The sequence below is a fragment of the Rhincodon typus genome, chromosome 5, assembly GCF_021869965.1.
Source record: "Rhincodon typus isolate 14 chromosome 5, sRhiTyp1.1, whole genome shotgun sequence".
Taxonomy (NCBI): Eukaryota; Metazoa; Chordata; class Chondrichthyes; order Orectolobiformes; family Rhincodontidae; genus Rhincodon; species Rhincodon typus.
In genome coordinates, this window is record NC_063336.1 from 39,433,011 (window position 1) to 39,451,629 (window position 18,619).

The 18,619-nt window shown below is 38.7% G+C and overlaps 1 protein-coding gene across 3 annotated transcripts in view; it reads right to left on the minus strand.

Annotated features, from left to right (window-relative positions):
• Window positions 1–12,069: 12,069 nt before the first annotated feature.
• Window positions 12,070–18,619, minus strand: part of LOC125483128 (interferon gamma receptor 1-like) — a 96,289-nt gene continuing 89,739 nt past the window's right edge. For all 3 annotated transcript variants that reach the window (XM_048596870.1, XM_048596872.1, XM_048596871.1), the window contains 2 exons: window positions 14,631–14,743; window positions 12,070–14,132 (listed from right to left, as the gene is read on the minus strand). In XM_048596870.1, coding sequence (XP_048452827.1) covers window positions 13,716–14,132; window positions 14,631–14,743 — 530 coding nt within the window. In that variant the 3' untranslated portion in view covers window positions 12,070–13,715. The remainder of the gene's footprint in view (window positions 14,133–14,630; window positions 14,744–18,619) is intronic.

Below are 18,619 nucleotides of genomic sequence, written 5' to 3' on the forward strand. Positions count from 1 at the left end.
ACAGTATCCTCCCTTCCCCTGGATCCACCATCACTGGTTCCTTGACAGACCTGTTAATTAAGAGTGCAAAGAGTCATAAACGGATCCAAGGAACATTAAAGAAGAAATCAAATCTGGAATCGGGACATGAGATTAGGAAAGCATAGAAATCCTAAGGATTCTTCAGATTTATCTTGCTGCTTGTTTGATATCCAGTATTGGTTAAGAATAACTTTCTTCCAATTGAATAAGAAGAAAATTCAAAGTCCATTCCCTAGTCACTGACTTCATCCCTTTCCCTGTCTATTGTTTCAGGCTGAATCAAATTGTTGGCAGTCATGGTGTTGTCGTTGACCCTGAAGTTAGCTTCCAACCCCAAATCCTCTGTCACTGAAGGCACTTATTTCCAGCTCTATAACATCTTCGATCTGCGCTCCCCCCCGCTTTACTTGTTACTGAAACCCTTTGCCTTTGCTTTTGCTACATCTAGACATTACTGTTTCAAGATAAATTATAACAAAATAGCTGTATAAAATATAAATAAAATACAAAAAATCAGTTCAACTTACCCATAAAACTGTCTACAATGTGACTGTTTCATTTCTCAAGCCTAATCTCTGAAAGAGATTGTGGTTTGCGAATTTACAAACATACATAACAACACAAACAGGAGCAGAAATAGAAAATTTGGCCCTTTGAGCCCCTTCCAACATTCGATATAATCAGGACTGATTTTGTGTGCATTTCAATTTCCACATTCTCATCTACCCTGATAATCTTTGAACCCGTTACCTTAAAAGAATCTGTCATCTGTCTTAATAATATTCAATGACTCTATCTCCATCTACCTTCTGAGACAGAGATTTCCAACTTAACAAAACCCTCTGAGAGAAAACAATTCTCCTCATCTCTATCCTAAAAGGACAAGCCACTAATTTTTAACACAGTTCTTCCTATTTCGGGACTGACCCAAAAGAGAAAACATCCTTTTCATGTCCACCTTGACAGGACTATTAGGATGTTACACATTTCAACTGGGAAAGGTTGGTCAGGCTTGGTTCCTTTCTACTACAGTTGAGAAGAGTGAGGGATGGCTGTTTAGAATTGTGGAAGATCCTGGCTAGTCTTGACAAAATGGATGTGAAAAAGATGTTTATTCGTGTGAATAAGTCAAAATTAGAGGGCACTACTTGGAAATTGTGTGTCGTCTATCCAGGACAGAGATGAGAACAACTTTATTACTTTGGAACTTTTTGCCTCAAAAGGTGTTGGATATGCTGTCAAAGAATATTTTTAAGGCAAAGGTAGATAGATTCTTTATCGAGAATAAAATCAAGGATTGCCAGGAGTAAATGGAAGTGTGGAATTCAGAGCACCAACAGATTTGGCTTGGTCTAATTGAATGGCAGAGCAGACCCGAAGGGCTGAATGGCCTACTGATGCCCCTAATTCATTCTTTCGTATGTTGATAAGTAATCCATGTGCCAACTCTTTGCTTATTCATTTAACCAATCAATATTATTTTGTAGCCTCCTTTTGCCCTCTTCACAACATAAATTCTGACCGAAATCAAAAACAGAAATTGTTGGCGAAACTCAGCAAGTCTGGCAGCATTTGTGTGGAGAAAGCAGAGTTAACGTTTCGAGTCCAGTGACTCTTTATCAGAACAGTTTCCAATAGCACTGATGCCTAGTCACACCAGAAGAACTGCAAAGGTTCATGTATGCAGCCCATCATCAACTTCTCAAGGACAATTAGAAAAGGGCAACAAATACTGAACTTGCCAGCAATGCCCACATTACTTAAATAAATAAATAAAACAGTTTTGGTGAATTTGAATCATACTTTGTCCAAAGCCAATATACTTTTCCTTAACAAAATACAAATTACTCAGATGTTGGAAATCTGTTACATAAGCAGAAAGTGCTGGAAATGCTCAGCAGGTCTGGAATCATTTGTGGAGACAGAAACAGACTTTATGTTACAATTGAATGACCTAACATCAGTTCTCACATGTGAAACAATGGGCTATTCTTCTGGTCCCACAGATACTAGGCTGGGGCTAGTACAATAGGTGGAAGATAAGTCAGAATGTCTCCCGACATTTCCATCATTGGGGTACGTTCCCAGTGGCAAGCTGGAACTATGATTGGTCTCTGCTCCACAAATGTAGGCAAACAGAAAGGACAATAAGACTTTATTTGCAGGACTTGAAGATCTAAAGGTGCAACTGCATACATATGTATCTATCCTTGCCATTGTCTTCCTGCTTTCTGCCCATTTCTCTACATGGGCTGCTGAGCATTCACAGCTCCTATACTCTAATTAGGGCCCCAGCCTTGGGACTCAGCCCATTGTTCATAATAGGATAGTGATCATAGAGATGGCTGATTCTGAGGGGAGTAATTAGGAAGTGGTAATATTGTGCGGGTGGCTGCTGATGATATCAGCAAGCTCAGGACCTTATGTGGGCTCTCCATTGAGGTCCTGACACGCATCAAAACATTCAACTGGTTATGTCTATCTTTCTTTCCACAGAAGCTGCCAGATTTGCAGAGTATTTCCAGTATTTTTGTTTTATATCCTTGTGTAGATTTGATGTCCAGAACTCAAGGTGGTACTCCAGAGCTTTGTTTCTTTGGCAGCCCTCTGTGAAGTGAGATGTTCATTGTGTGTTGATGTATATTCTCAGCATCATTTGCTGTCGAGGAAGACAGTGGGCTGGAGGGTGAGGAGCCCATCAGTATCTTCATGATCTGGAGTTGGAAAATCAACTAATATTAGCTGTGTACATCTGTGGCAGGCTGAAGTTCCATCACTTCAGAGATCCAATCTCTCAGCCAGTCTCCATTTGTGAGATAACAAACAAGGGTCTATCTTTCAATCAGCTGATCTTAGCTGGGAAAATGAGGAGGATGCTGAGAATGGTCTCTATATATCTTGGATTAAAAAGAGAAAGAAAATCAGTCATTATTCCCACTCTTGTTCACTGCAGAGCAAACCCTGTTAAAAATAAACTTCAACAAATGGTGTGAACCATTCCTACTGTGGACCACTGGATAGCTAACCCAAACATGCACCCAAAGTTCACACATTAATGAATAATGACAACTTGGATGAGGTGGCAGATGTTATTACATACCATGAAGCATTCTTCTTCAGAAAAAAAATCAAGTTGAATATAAAGGAGCCAAAGACATTATCACTTTAATTAAATAAACAGTTAAGTCACTCACTGGAGGTAATGGATTTGTAGTGGGTGAACCGCACAAAATCAGTCAATGTAAACATAATATTTTACCATGAATTGCTTTTTTCTACATTTTATCTCCAGCAGTCGTAGATAGTGAGAAACATCCTGTTTCAAAACACTTCTCAAGCATTGAGTACATTGAGAAACTGGTGAAAATTTGCAAGCGACTTTTCCAAAGAACACTGTGTGTATCACAAGGCAGACAAAATGAGGAAGGAATTATGTAGTGGTTTCAGTAGCAGCTGCCATTGGTTGTACTGTTTCTGCATTGCGTCAATTTCCTGTGATTGTTGATAGTGCTGTTCACCTGTGGTGCAACTACTGTAAATTTCTATGTGACCAGTAGCAGTTTAGTACTTTATGCAGCTCAGACTGACTGAGTTTTAGAGATGTGTGTAAGTAATCAAACTGCCAGCAGCTTGTCTGATCTTGTCTGGAATGGAATCCAGTTTCAGAGTTCCTAGAATCCAATGTTGAGAGAATCATAGAATGGTATACCTTGTCTGACTCATTTCCTTTTGCGAAATTGAAGCCTACATTTATTGTTTTAGGAATTAAATTAATCAGATGTTTTATTTGCAGGATATTGCAGCTAAATTCACTCTTTTCACTAGCTGCCTGTAAAAAAACACTTACAACAAGGGCTGCAGTTAGTGATCAGAAGTAAAAGTCACTGACTTTCAGTGCCTTTGTCCAGGGAGGTTTAAAACATTTGAATAAGTACATGAATAAGAAAGGTTTGGAGGGAAATGGGCCAGGAGCAGACAGGTGGGACTAGTTTGGTTTGGAATTACATTTGGCATGGACTGGTTGGACCAAAGGGTCTGTTTCCGTGCTGTGTAACTCTGTGAATCTATAATGAGAGGATTGTTTTCACCAGTTAACAAACAGGTAATGAAGAGCATCGTAGTGTAGATTGGTGGAGGTCTATTGAGTAGTCTCCCTGCCTCTGAACTAGAAGCTCTGAGTTTGAGACCCACACCAGCATTTGACGATCAAGAAAGATGTGCCCATATTATGGCTAAACAGATGGTACAGCAACTTGCAGACCTTCTAACATATGCCAATTGCAGGCGATAAGAGATTCCTGATCAGCCACACAATGGTAAGAAATTGGAGCCTCAACTGTGACTGTTCATAACTCCAGGATACAACATGGACGTAAAAGCTAACAGCACAAGCTGAGCAGCCTTCAAATGGACCTGCAAAAGGATTCTCACTGCTTGCTGTCTGGAAGCTTAACCCATCTCTAAAATTCCAGGAACTAAAGTACAAACTTTCATCCTGCTGTCGGGAATCTGATTTTTGGCCTATCGCTGAATTTAAGTTCCCTTGTCCTGCTTGCTTTCTGCTCCCTGAAACAACACAGGTGTCCACAGGTTTGATAGTAAAGTCTAAACAGTTTAAATGGATATGCAAAGTGATTGAGAGTCTGAAAGAAAGAGAACGAAAGTAAAAGAAAACGCATGTCTCGAAGTTTATGGTCAGGGCCAGCAGTTAGAGAAGGGATAAGTAAACATTGGAAAAGTACAGATACAGCACTATCTGATAATACTAGTAACTAAGAGGAAAAGAAAATAAGTAAGAAGACCCACAATACAAGTTGAAGATGTTGGAGGAAAGGAATGATGTCTAATATATTCTATTTCTAAGGGAATGTGTTTGAGTATTTGTGTATCTGAATATTGGAAATTTCCATAATGATTGTAACCCTTGTACACATCTTTCCTGCAGAATTAAAAATATTATTAACACTTTGTAGTCTGGCTGTTCAGAGAGGCATATGTCTGTTACTTGTCTGGCTTATAGGCAGAAAATTACAAGGGGAGGAAGAGGCCAGAGAGTTTTCTCCATTCCTCACCCCATCCCAGAAATAAGGTTGGTAGGCTTCCAACAGACTCTAAATAAGATATAATGTGCGGCGACTGAGCTAACTTGATGCAGAGTGAGACTTTCACTCCTTGGTGGGAGGAAGTGCCATCTCTGAAGCAACTGGCCATTTTGATTGCTTGGTAGTTCCAGCAGCCCTGGCAGTATCAGAATTTGGCAGCGGGTGGTCCTGGGACCATCATGGTGAAGATTCCAATGGATCCCTAGACCCAGGTAAGTAAGGGGCATTGGGTGGGGAAGGTTTGGTAATCTTTTGAGAAGGTTGCGATGTGGGTGGAGAAGTGGGTTTGAAATTCATGCAAAGAGGAAGGAAGGGGATCTACCATCTTCTGAGGGGGTCTAACCCAAATCCTCAAAGAGATCTCTTTGAATATTGTTACACATTACTCTTCTCACACTATTAAAAACATGTAAAAAATGGGGTGCCTACTCTCACCTCCATATTATGGTGCGGTCGTATTGCGCTACAGGATCTTTAAGCAAGCTCATTTCACCCTGAGTTATGTATTTATACGTGATGACTGGTTTGCCAAATGTTGAATCTGTCATCATGCATCTACAATTGGAAACATATAAAAACTGAATTATTAACACTTTACTTAATGTTATCCTTCCTCATTTTAATTTATCATTTGGAAAGACACCTGAGGAAAGAACAAGACAAGTAATTTATCCCATTTTCTTAGAAAAGGACGTGTCACTCTGATTTACATTTAGTTAATAATCGTTGGTCTGAACTAGGTTTAATTGACTAAGGTTGACCAATTTGTGAAGTTCTGAAAGCTGGAATTTTTTTTGTGACTACAATGAATTTCCAAGTTATCATGTCAAGGTATGAGGGAGTCTTTAATTCCAGATATAAATCTTATTCGTCCAATATTGGCAGTTTTTGAATTACAAATGTTGATTGGTGTGAATTAGAATTTGAGATCATGCTGGCTATACCAAAGAAAATCTTGGTCTAGAAACCTTTTATTTCTATCAGAAAACAATTCTGTTTAATCTAAAGTGCTTTCTTCCCTGATAAGAATGTTTGCCATTAGAAAATTGGCATAGTTGAATAAAAGATACCAAAAGCATTGAAAACAAAATTCAGAAATGTGCAGCAGTTTCATCAGAATAACTTGTGGAGGACTCTAACAATAACAGCATTGTTGTTTCGTAAATGTCTGTTCATTTGAATTGCTTTGCTAAAATGTTTATGTGTCTATCGTTGTACTAATCCCCATTATGTTTGAGACTTTCTTTATTGAGGAGGAAGTGTTAAGAATTTATAAATAACTTCATTTAATCCCTGCCTCTACATCTGAGAGCATTTTGCCCTGTCCACTTCCAACTAAGTATGGATGTTAACTCTTTTTTTGCCGACAGCAAATTAATTTGAATTTTGGATAAATTAGAATTGCAGAAATGAGAATCTAAATTTCTGTAATCTAAATTCAATCCCTATTTCTGAGAATCTAAAACATCAAGAATAAAGAACTAACAAAAGGTATGGTAATGCCTGGGATCAAATGCTTGATATCTGTTTTAAAGGTACTCTGACCTTTGAACAGTAAAGTCTCCAGGGCTTAAAAAAAATAGAATTTTAATTCATGGTAACTGGAAACAAAATCTGCTTGGTGTGATTGTTAATAGCAGAGTTTTGGGAGCAAACTTTGGCAAAATCAGAACTCAAACTGTTAAATTTTCAAGAAGTCAATATCTTTTCAGGGAAAGTCAGGAAAATGTAGATAAGGTTAATAATTTTGAGACGTTTGTGCCCTTGTAGATGATTTTTGTGAAGAAAGATTCTTGCAGAGAAATGATAAACTGGCCATGGCTTGAGACATCAGACCACACAGGGTGAAATAGACCAACCTTTTTTTGATCATGTGATAAGTTGGAAGTTCAGAAATGGCTTATATCAAATATTAGCCTAATGGTAATGCCATTGGACTAGTAGCCCATAGGCCAAGCCTGGTACTCTGGGCACATGTGCTCACATCCTATCATAACAGTTGGTTGAATTTGATTTCAGTTAACAGCAGGGGCAGCACAGTGGCTCAGTGGTTAGCACTGCTGCCTCACAATACCAGGGACCCAGCTTTGATTTCAGCCTCAGGTGACTGTCCACGTGGAGTTTGCACATTCTCCCTCTGTCTGAATGGGTTTGCTCCGGGTGCTCCGGTTTGCTCCCACAGTCCAAAGATGCGTTAGCCATGGGAAATGCGGTGTTATGGGGATAGGGTTGGGCGGGGGGGATGCATCTGGATGGGATGCTCTTCATAGGGTCAGTGTGGACTTGATGGGCTGAATGGCCTGCTCCCACACTGTAGGGATTCTATGATTGATTCATATCTGGAATATAAAGCTGGTCTCATTGATGGTGACTGTAAAACTATACCTCATTGTTATAATGGAGAAAGGCAGGAAATTTGCCAACCTTATTTTGCCAGGTCTACATGTGACTCCAGATTCATTCCAATGTGGTTGGCTTGTAACTGCCTTCATAAATCACTCAGTTCAAGGGCAATTAGGGATGAGCAACAAATATTAGCCTTGGCAACAATGCCCACATCCTTCGAAAGAATAAAGAAGTGTGTAGCATTAGATATAAGTGTAAATGTAATGTTCATGCAGATGTAATTTGTTAGAGATCAAGCAATTAACATGCTAAAATGCATGATGTAATAGACAGAAGATCAAGCCTCAGACATGTTCAACTACTTGATCACACTTCTTGCAGTAAGTAATATGGCTAGGAGAGTAAGACTGCATTTTGAATTGTCAAGGCAGTGACGCATAACTCCATACAGAAGCTCATTCTATAATAGTCGGGATAAATCAAACACATTGGTAGAGCTGAAATTATGACTGCTCTCCCACAGTATGGCAGCAGATGGAAAGGAGTGGATTCCTCTTATGGGGTTGGAGATTGACTGACACAATTAATCTGCCAACTTTATTGATGTGTGCAAAAATAATTCTACAGTGATACTTTTGAAGGGTATATAATTGCACCAAAGATGCCAAACTTTCAATCAAAGCTAATTTGTTATCGATCACTAATCAGTTTACAAAGCCTAGGTATAATTTGTTCACTGATTTTTCTTGCTACTTTCAAATTCTAAGTAATAACTACATTTTATTGAACTCTATACACTAGTGAAACAGATGGTTCAATTGACTGCCCTTTGACCTTAGCAGATATATACTATTTGCTCTGATAAGTTATTTATGTGCTGATGTGCCCTCTTATTGTAGATTTAAAATAGCTTGTGAGATTATCTTGCAATATGAACATCAGTGGATAGGATTTTCTGGCCAGCAGTGAATGAATAATACTTGCAGTTTATTGCTTTTACAGCTGCTCATTGAGTTTTTGTGAGCTTTTGTGCAGCAACTCATCATCACCAGGAACTGGAGACAGCTTATTGCACCCTACCCTCTGGGACTTACCTACACAGAGTGATCAACTAGCATCTCTTCAAGAAATCAGATCAAAGAATCCCAAATAAGATACACAGAGTCTGAATACAGAAATATAATTTGGAATAGAGTCATAGAGTTATAGAGATGTGCAGCACAGAAACAGACCCTTTGGTCCAACTCATCCACGCTGACCAGATATTCTACATTAATCAATCCTATTTAACCCATATGTCTCTAAGCCCTTCCTATTAATGTACTCATCCAGGTGCCTTTTAAATGTTGTATTTGTACCAGCCTCCACCACCTCCTCTGGTAACTCATTCCACAGACACATCACCCTCTGCGTGAAAAGTTGCCCTGAGGTCCCTTTTAAATCTTTCCCCTTTCATCTTAAACCTATGCCCCTTAGTTTTGGAACCCCCTACCCTGGGGAAAAAACCGTGACTATTCACCCTATCTATGCCCCTCATGATTTTTATAAACTTCTGTAAGGTCACCCCTCATCCTCCAATATTAAATTTAATACTAGTTTCATGTGTTAAATAGAGGAAGTGACCAGAAGGTCAACCAAGATATTCCCTTGCAGTCATATTGCAATTACATAGCATAATTCTCAATGGTCACTTATGCTGACAGCTGATTCTGGGAAAGGAAACCATGTTGGGGGTTGGGAATTCCCTTGCTTTTTCATGAAAAAGGGATAGTTCCATGAGAGGAAGAGCAGGGAATCTGAGTGAGGAGGAAGGAGTAGGAATATCCTATATAAAAATGGAAAGAACTGCTGATGCTGTAAATCAGGAAACAACAAAGAAGTTGCTGGAAAAGCTCAGAAAGTCTGGCAGCAACTATGAAGAAAAAATCAGAGTTAATGTTTTGTATCCAGTGACCCTTCCTCAGAACAGATGGTAGCTAGCAAAAGAGATAGTAGGAACTGCAGATGCTGGAAAATCTGAGATAACAAGGTGTAGAGCTGGATGAACACAGCAGGCCCAAGCAGCATCACAGGAGCAAGAAGGCTGACGTTTCGGCCCTAGACCCTTCATCAGAAATGGGGGAGGGGAAGGGGGTTCTGAAATAAATAGGGAGAGAGGGGGAGGCTCTATCCATCTTCTATCCGCCTCCCCCTCTCTCTGATTCGCTACAGTGAATCACAAAAGTAAAAATTACACGATTAAATAAAGTTTGGAACTGTAACTTTCAGATTTTAGTGAAAATATTGGTTGGAAAAATATTCAATTCACAATTGAGGTCAATGTTCAGTATTAATACATGAACAAATTAAACTTTAAAAATTGTTAATAAGTTTGTGCTACATGCTACATTGTGCACAATGGTATCTGGTTTCAGGCATCAGGAGTGTGGGGACAGGCTGGATAGAGCTGCTCACTTTTTCAGTTCAATACAGTAGATGTTGCAACATATCAGGGCACAGATTACAGATAACACTAAAGAAATGGACAGCTATTCTATTTAAATCAAAATTTGATTTCAAAACATGACAAGCTAGCATGTCTCCTGTACAGTTCCATAAATTAGCAGGTCCTGTGCTGCTTTTGTTGCTGAGGCATGCTATGAAGTGCTCATTCTAAATCAACACTGTCTTTTAACTTGCCGAAACATAAATGGCATAACCATTTAATTACTCTATTTAACTGATTGTTCAGTCATTATTTGCATTAATTTCAACAATTCAACACAAATTTCAGGCTGAGCAGTTGTATGTTTTTCTCTCATAATGTCAGAATTGTTTGCTCTCAATGTATTTTTCTTTCTTTATGTGTATGAGGTTTCTCTATATTTAGAAGTGGGTGATGTGACACATATAGAGGGAAGCAGTCTGATACCGAAATCAGTACAAAAGGGTCATCTCCACTCGGACTTACCTCCTGTAATTGGGTCTTACCTTGGTACGGCAGAAGAAACTTATTGGCAAAAACATGGGGTCCCTGATTTATGAATGTCTGACTTATCAATGCCCATACTTAAAAACACAACCTCATCAGGGGTATAAATTTAAAGATCCAAATATTTCTTGTATCTACAAACAGTTCCTTTTCATTGTCCTGCATCGTGTTCCAAATTGCGTACAAATCAACTTTTGAATAGACACCAGAATGGAACCAGTTCACAATCTGGGGACTACCTGTACTCATAGGTTTCTAGTAATAATAATAAAAATATTTCTTTTAAAGTTATTGGATGGCAGGTCAGGTCAACCCAGTGGAATGTACATCCTGCAGTCTGTGTAATGTAGCGAACACACACAGTAACCCAGACAAACATAAGCAGGAAGTAACACCAGCTGCAGAAGTTTCAACCGTGGGTTATAGATCTCGTGTGATGCCTTGAGTCAATGTTGTATGTCTGTGACACAGATGACTATGTGAGTAGCATGTTTAGGAAAGTAGTCCTATTTCAGAATAGAAGTATACAATCAGGTAATAAAGAAGGTAAATAGAATTCTGGCATTTAATTCTAAAGGAATAGAGTATAAAGGTTAGGATGTCTTGCTGCAAATGTACAAGGCATTAATCAGACCGTACCTGGAGAACTGTGGACAATTCTGATCCCCTTACTTGAGGAGGGACATGGTTGTTTTGGAGGCAGTTCGGAAGAGATTCACTAGATTAATTCCAGAGATCAGACTTTGTCTAATGAAGGCAGACTGAGCAATTTAGGCCTATACTCTCCGGAGTTTAGAAGAATGAGAGGAGATCTAATTGAGATCTCAAGATGTGAAAGAGGACTGACAAATTAGTGTAGAAATCTAGAACAAGAAGTCATAGATTTAGGATGAGGGGTAGCAGATTTAAAACAGTTGAGGAGGAATTACTTCTCTCAAAAGGAATCTGTGGAATTCATTACCCTAGTGTACAATGGATACTGAGATTGAGGGCACCACCAAAATACAAAACAGGAATTTTGATTTGAGACTTAATATTATGCCTGAATGAAATGTAGCATCCTTTTAATAACATCTCAATTATATAATAAAACTGCCCAAAATATTCTTTGAATTCAGCGTCCCTGAGATAATGCTTAAAATTGCAATGCCAAACAGTATTCTGACTCACTATTAGAACATAAATAACCTATGACATCTTGTGTCTTCTCAAGGGGATTGCAGTTCAAAAGTACGCAGAGCCTTGATCAGACGTGATACAGAGTACTGTGTTCAGTTTTGGGCATTGAACCTTATGGGAAACAAGCTGTTAAACTTGGAAGTGAATGCAGATGAACAGAATTATTCCTGGGTTAACAAACAAGGACCTGCTGCATAAATGATAAAAGGTCAGTGACCCTGAAATGTTAAATGTTTTTCTCCCCACAGGTGCGGTCAGAGCAGTTGAATATTTCCAGCATTTTCTTCAAATTTTAAGTTTCCAGCAGTCTGGGAGATAAATGTTAGCTAGGAGAACATTAATGCTCTTCTTTGAAAAAGGTAATGTGATCTTTCATGCCCTGCTGACACGACAGAGAAGGCCTAGTTTAATGGGATGTCAAGCTGTCCTGGGAACTCGTGAGTCACTGCATTTTGAACAATAAACAATTTTATTGTGTTAAGCTGACCAGAACAGGTTGCTGAGACAACAAGGTGTAGAGCTGGATGAACACAGCAGGCCAAACAGCATCAGAGGAGCAGGAAAGCTGACGTTTCGGGTCTAGACCCTTCTTCAGAAAATGTTGCTAATTGGCTATCATCCATTCTTTGCTAATATTCCAAGATGAATTTATACTCCAATGGTTCATCTGAAAAATGTGCCTCGAATAGTACAATATTCCTTCAATAATATATTCAGGTGTCAGTTTAGATTTTTAAGGAGAGTTGAGTACAAAACTCTGACTCTTAAGTGAGATCATGATCACGAAGTCAACTACAGCATTATTAACTCAAATTCATTCCCTGCTCCCCCACAGTAAACAGTAAAATGTTATTTCATAATCACAGAACTGAGTATTCAATTATTTCGAGCTCCTGCAAATGCATAGCCTTTAATATATTAATGTCATTTTGACTGTTTCAGTAATCATTATTGCACACCAGATTAGCATACACAGAATTATTACACTGCCAAAGAAAGGTGTTCAGTTGGTGTCTACTGCAACTCTCAGAATGAGAATTTCATTTAATGCTGTTCTTCAGACCTCTCCCCATAAGCATGTGCTTATTTCTTTTAAATAACATTCTAATTCCCTTTTGAATGCAGTGATTGAACCTACCTTTGCTGTACTCTCAGAAAATGCCACTCTGGAACCTAGCCATTAACGAAGTAAAAAAGCTTTTGTTCCTAATATCACCTCTGGTTCCTTAGCCAATTATTTTAATGCTGTGGCATTTCATTCTTGATCCTTTTACAAGTGGGACAATCCCCCATCTACTTCCTAGACCCCACGATTTTGAACACCATCACCAGACGTCCTCACAGCTGTCGGATCTCCCCTCAGTCTTCTCTTTCCAAGGAACACAGTCCCAACCTCTCCAAACTGAATTAATAACTGAAGTCCCTCATTCCTGGAACCACTCCTCACCAATGCCTTCATATTCTTCCTGAAATTTGGGACCCAGAACTAGATGCAATACTCCAGCTGAGGCTAAACTAATATCTTATACAAGTTCAAAATTACCTATTTGCTCCTGTATCCTATGCACCTGTTAACAAACCCTGGGATATAGTACATTTATTAACTGTTTTCTCATCGAACCGTCACCTTTAATTAATTTTGCAAACATATAGCCATGACATGCTGCTCCTTTACTTCCTAAAGGAGAGTTAGATCCTTTGTTTTATATTGTCTCTCCATGTTTTTCCCATCAAAATGCATCACCTCACATTTCTCAATATTGAAATGTTTGCACATTATTCCAAGTTGTCAACATTCTTTGAAGTTCTACATTATCTTCTTCATGGTTGAAAATGTTTCCAAGTTTTGTATCATCAGCAATTTTTGAATTGTACCCCCTAACTCAAGGTCTAGGTCATCAGTGATGTAGGAATAGCATGGTTTAAAATATTTGTCATAGGTAATTTTAAACAATCAACTGTTGTGGGCCAATCTCACATTTTTCTTGCAAGAAACTTGATGTCCACTGTGTTCACAAGAAGAATGCTTAGTATTATAAAGTGGCTATACACCAGTGCTTTGCTCAGTCACAAATTTGGTGAATTTGTGCAATTATTTAAAGTGCAAACAGTACTTGAGGTTTGTCATAACCCCAATTATCTGCACAGATTTGTTTCACAGGCTCAGAATTAGTCTTACACAAGTCATAAGTTTTCTCCAGAATATTGTCGTCTACTTCAACACTGTCCTGAGTATGACATCTTTGGTCTATGCCATTGATATGAATTTTAGCTGCATATGGATCATCCAAGTCAGCATTTACTGGTTCACTGTCATTCACATCAGTATTAACTTGGTCAACAAAGATGTCTGAAGGAGGTTTGGTCAAATCCTCTTGTGTCTCATCACACTGGTCAACTTCAGGAACAGCAAGTGTCTTCTCCAATCCTTTCAGCTCACTTAAGTTACTTTCATCAGATTCCATGTTTACATCCATGTATGCTTTCCCCCTCTCACCCATAATGCGATGAACCTAGAAATTAGATTATAATTTTAGTTTTATTTAAATGAGATGGGTAACAAATGTCAAATACATCTCTTTCATTCAAATGTATTTCTATTTATGTTTGAGTAAAAATGCTCTGCGGATTGAATTCCCACTTCAGTAATGCATTGCCATCTTGCTGCATTCTAAAACTTTGTTCCTCATTAATCAAATTCAGCCAATTTTAAAACTCTATACCTGTTTGTTAATCTTGCTATATTGAAATTACTGTGATATAAATGCTTTGCTAATACATCAACAATTTGCTTGCTCTGAAGTAGTTTATCCTTGCATAATTTTAGTGGACATAGTATGAATATATCTAAACATTACTAGTTACACACTATGACATTGTACAATTGTTAATTAAATCTGAAATTGGCAAATTCACAATGTATAGTATTCTGTCCCTGTAATCTTTGCTTGTTACATTTAAACACATAGGAAATAGCCCTTTCCACTAGCAGAAAAAAATTGCAAACTCACCAAAACCTTGGGCAATACTTGCTTCTTCTTAACAAAGTGACAGATGAACAGTGTTGCAATTATAATGAAGACAATGGCAAGAATAGTTACTACTGAAATTACAAAGGGAAAGACTAAAAAGACAAAAAAGACAAAAAAAAGTGAAAAAATGGTTATCAACTGAACAAGAGCAAATATATTGCAAGCATGTTTTTGTGAAATTTACATATTTGAGGTTAAAGAGCATAACTTAACAAAAACTAAATATTCCTATTCAGTATTCAACAGTCCCCTCCCCACAACTCTTCTGTAATCCAAACTAAAATGTAAATATTGGTTTACTTCAGGAGGAGTTTCAATTGTTAATAGGTTACTGAAGAGTCTCAGCTCTTCAGTTAGTTCCAAACTCCACTACAGGCAATGGATAAAGAGTGAGAATGTTTTTTTGCAGTATGGCTAGGTAAAACAATAAAGAGTCACTCGATTAGGGTTTCTAATCTCTCGTGAACAATGAACAACTGCCTTTAAAAAAAAATATGGATTATTTATGCATTCAAAAGTAAGAGATTTCAGCTTCAATGCTCTTCAGCCTTTGGGACTCAATATCAGGTTCGATAATTTTAGCGCCTGAGCACCTTCTCCCATGTCCTTACCCTGTCCCCTACACCTCAGGCTTTGTTAGCAGATGGACTGTTACCACAGCCATCCGACTGTCAGCTTCTAGTAGTCTTCGTTAGCAGCTATTGATTCCCCAGGCTGACCTTTACCCCTGGAGATAGCAAAAACTGCAGATGCTGGAGTCAGAGACAACATACGGTAGAGCTGGAGGAACACAGCAGGCCTTGTAGCGTCAGAGGAGCAGGAAAGTTGATGTTTTGGGTCAGAACCCTTCTTCAGAAATGGGGAGGGGGAGCAGAGCTGGGGAAATAAATAGAAAGAAGAGGGTTGGGGCTGGGGAAGGTAGGTGGGATGGTGATAGGTGAATGCAGATAAGGAGTGGCGGGAATTGGTCAGTGGGATGGGTGGGGTGGATAGACGGGAGAGAAGATGGACAGGTTGTGTCAGGCCAAAGAGGTGCGCGGAAGGATGGGTGGGGCTGGAGAAAGGTAAGGTTGGGTGCGGGTAGGGAGTAGTGGGGATTGGTTGGCGGGAAGGGTAAGGCGGATAGGTAGGGAAGAAGATGGAGAGGTTGTGTCAGGTCAAAGAGGCAGGCATGAGAGGGAGGGTTGGACATAGGATGAGGCTGGGGGTGGGGAGATTTTACCAATTGCTTTTTCTGACCTGCAGTCGTTTTCTCTCTCTGGACTTCATCTCCACCTTTCGTTTACTCTTCACCCCCTTCCCCCACCCCATCCCCAGCATAAATAACAAACTTCTCCTAACCACAATCAGTTGTAAAGAAAAGTCACTGGACCCAAAACATCAACTCTGCTTTCTCTGCGCAGACACTATCAGACCTGCTGAGTTTTCCCAAAAATTTCTGGCTTTGTTTCTGACTTCCAGTATCTGTAGCTCTTCGTTCTATTTAGTTGTATTTAGGGAGATTATATTTCAGTTACACAGTACTGGTCACCTTATTTAAGGAAAGATATAAATACAGGTAATACCTGAAATAGGTTGTCCTTTTGAAGAAAGTTGGATAGACTAATCTTATATCTGCTGGAGTTTGGAAGAGTAAGATCTGACTTGACTGAAATATAAAACACCCTGAGAGGTAGTGACACAGTCATAGAGTTATACAGCACAGAAACAGACCCTTTGGTCTGCACTGACCAGACATCCCAATCTGACCTAATCCCATTTGCCAGCATTTGGCCCATATCCCTCTGAACGCTTCCTTTTCATATACCCGTCCAGATGACTTTTAAAATGTTGTAATTGTATCCGTCTCCACCACTTCCTCCATCAGTTTGTTCCATACACGCATCAGCCTCTGTGTGAAAAAGTCACCCCTTGGGTCCTTTTTAAAAACTTTCCCTTCTCACATTAAACCTATGCCCTCTAGTTTTGGACTTGCACACCCTGTGAGAAAAAGAAAGCCTTAGCTATTCACCCTATCCCTCATGATTTTATAAATCTCTGTAAAGGTCAGCCCTCAGCCTCTGATGCTCCAGGGAAAAAAAGCCCCAGCCTATTCAGTCTCTCCAGCCTCTCCCTATAGCTCAAACTCTCCAGTCCCAGCAACATGCTTGTAACTCTTTTCAGCACCCTCCCAAGCTCAACAGCATCTTTCCTTATAGCAGGGAGACCAGAATTGTATACAGTATTCTAAAAGTACACGTTAAATGTAGAGAGGTTGTTTTCCCTTTATGGAGGAATCTCGAACTAGGGGATCACTGTTTAAAAATCAGGGATTGCCCATTTAAAATAAATTTTTCCTCTCTCATAAAGTATCAAGATCTTTGGAACTCTCTTCCTGCAAAGGGAAGCAGATTCCGTGAATATTTTAAGGCAGAGGTAGAGAAATTATCATTAAACAAGTGGTTGAGACGTTATCTGGGTAGTTGTGAATACAGATTTGAGGCTACGCTTGGGACAGCCATGATCTTATTGAATGGCAGAGGAGGCTCAAGCATGGGCTGAATTATTTACTCCTGCTCCTGATTTTTAATGTTGTAAAGAATGAGATACTAACAGCAACGAGAGAAAGAGGAAATAAAAGAAACCACCAAGTATAATGAAAATGCAAATGAAGAATAAGCGTAGCTGGACTAAAGAAAAAAATTGTGTAATGAAAAGGTAATGACATATTGGAGTTGGAAAGTAATTAGAATTAAATTGAAGTTATGCACCAGAAGGTGAATTTTTTGGACAGGTAGAAAAACAATGAAACAAAAGATAGTGGAGGCATAAAAGGCAAAGATAATAGAATATTACGTGAATGAGGTGTAGTAGCAAAAAGATGGACAGATCATTTAACTTTGATGATCCAAGTCGAGGGAATCCTCAAGATATAGAGGCAAATGATGGATGAAACATTATGATATCAGAGGTAAAGAATGCTTCAAAATTGATGAATACAGGGAAAGCTCGAGACACAGATGAACAAATAGCAGAACACCTGAAGGCCTTTGGAGAAATGCGATTCAAAATATGATCAACTAAATAACTAAGAATACAAAGTGCAATCATTTTAGAACTAAGCTTAAATGAGTCATCTCATTAAAATGATACCTGGATCATTAAAAAAAAAGTAACATTGCTTTGGAAGCAGAAATTAAAGGAAATGCCTGGATTTAGACTTGGAGTAGAAGCAAGAGAGAGAATATTTAATCAAAGAACAAGCTTTAAAAAGTATCTAGAAGTAAACAAAAACATTTACACATGCTTCACTATGAAAAAGCATTTGATGAGTGTTAAGTTGATAAACAAATAGATACATTTCTGAAATGTAATGGTAACAACAAAAGAAAGTTTGTGCTGAGATTTACCCAGATCCCATTTTGGGACCAAACAGCAAGCATCAAGCTCAAGGAAGAGCGAAGTACAGTCTGTGTACTGATGCCAAAATTATTCAACCTATAGACGGAACAATTATTCAGAGAATTGGACATATATCTAGGGGACAAAACAGAGGCAAGAACACCAACTTGCAGGAAGCTGATGGCAGTGCTACCTGCAGAATTAGAAGATGACCTACAAAACATGATAGATCAAATAAAATCTAGAAGTTTAGAATATGAATGGCATATAGACAAGAAAGACAAAAAAGGTAGTTACAAAGAATACATTAGAAGATGCTAGAGTGAAAATTGGAGACTGAGACTAGTGGATATGTTTGTATAAGTAGGACAAATGATAACAGATGAAGGCAGATATGATTCAGAATGAGGATAGAGATAGGCAGGATAATTTCATGAAGATGAAGGATGTGTTAACATTAAGAAAAGTCAAACTTATAACAAGGGCAAAACTCATAAGATACATTTTAACCATTTTCTTGTGGACCTAACTTGCCTGTTTAACAAATACAAATCTGTGGAAACAGGCTTTTGAAATGTGGATACTAA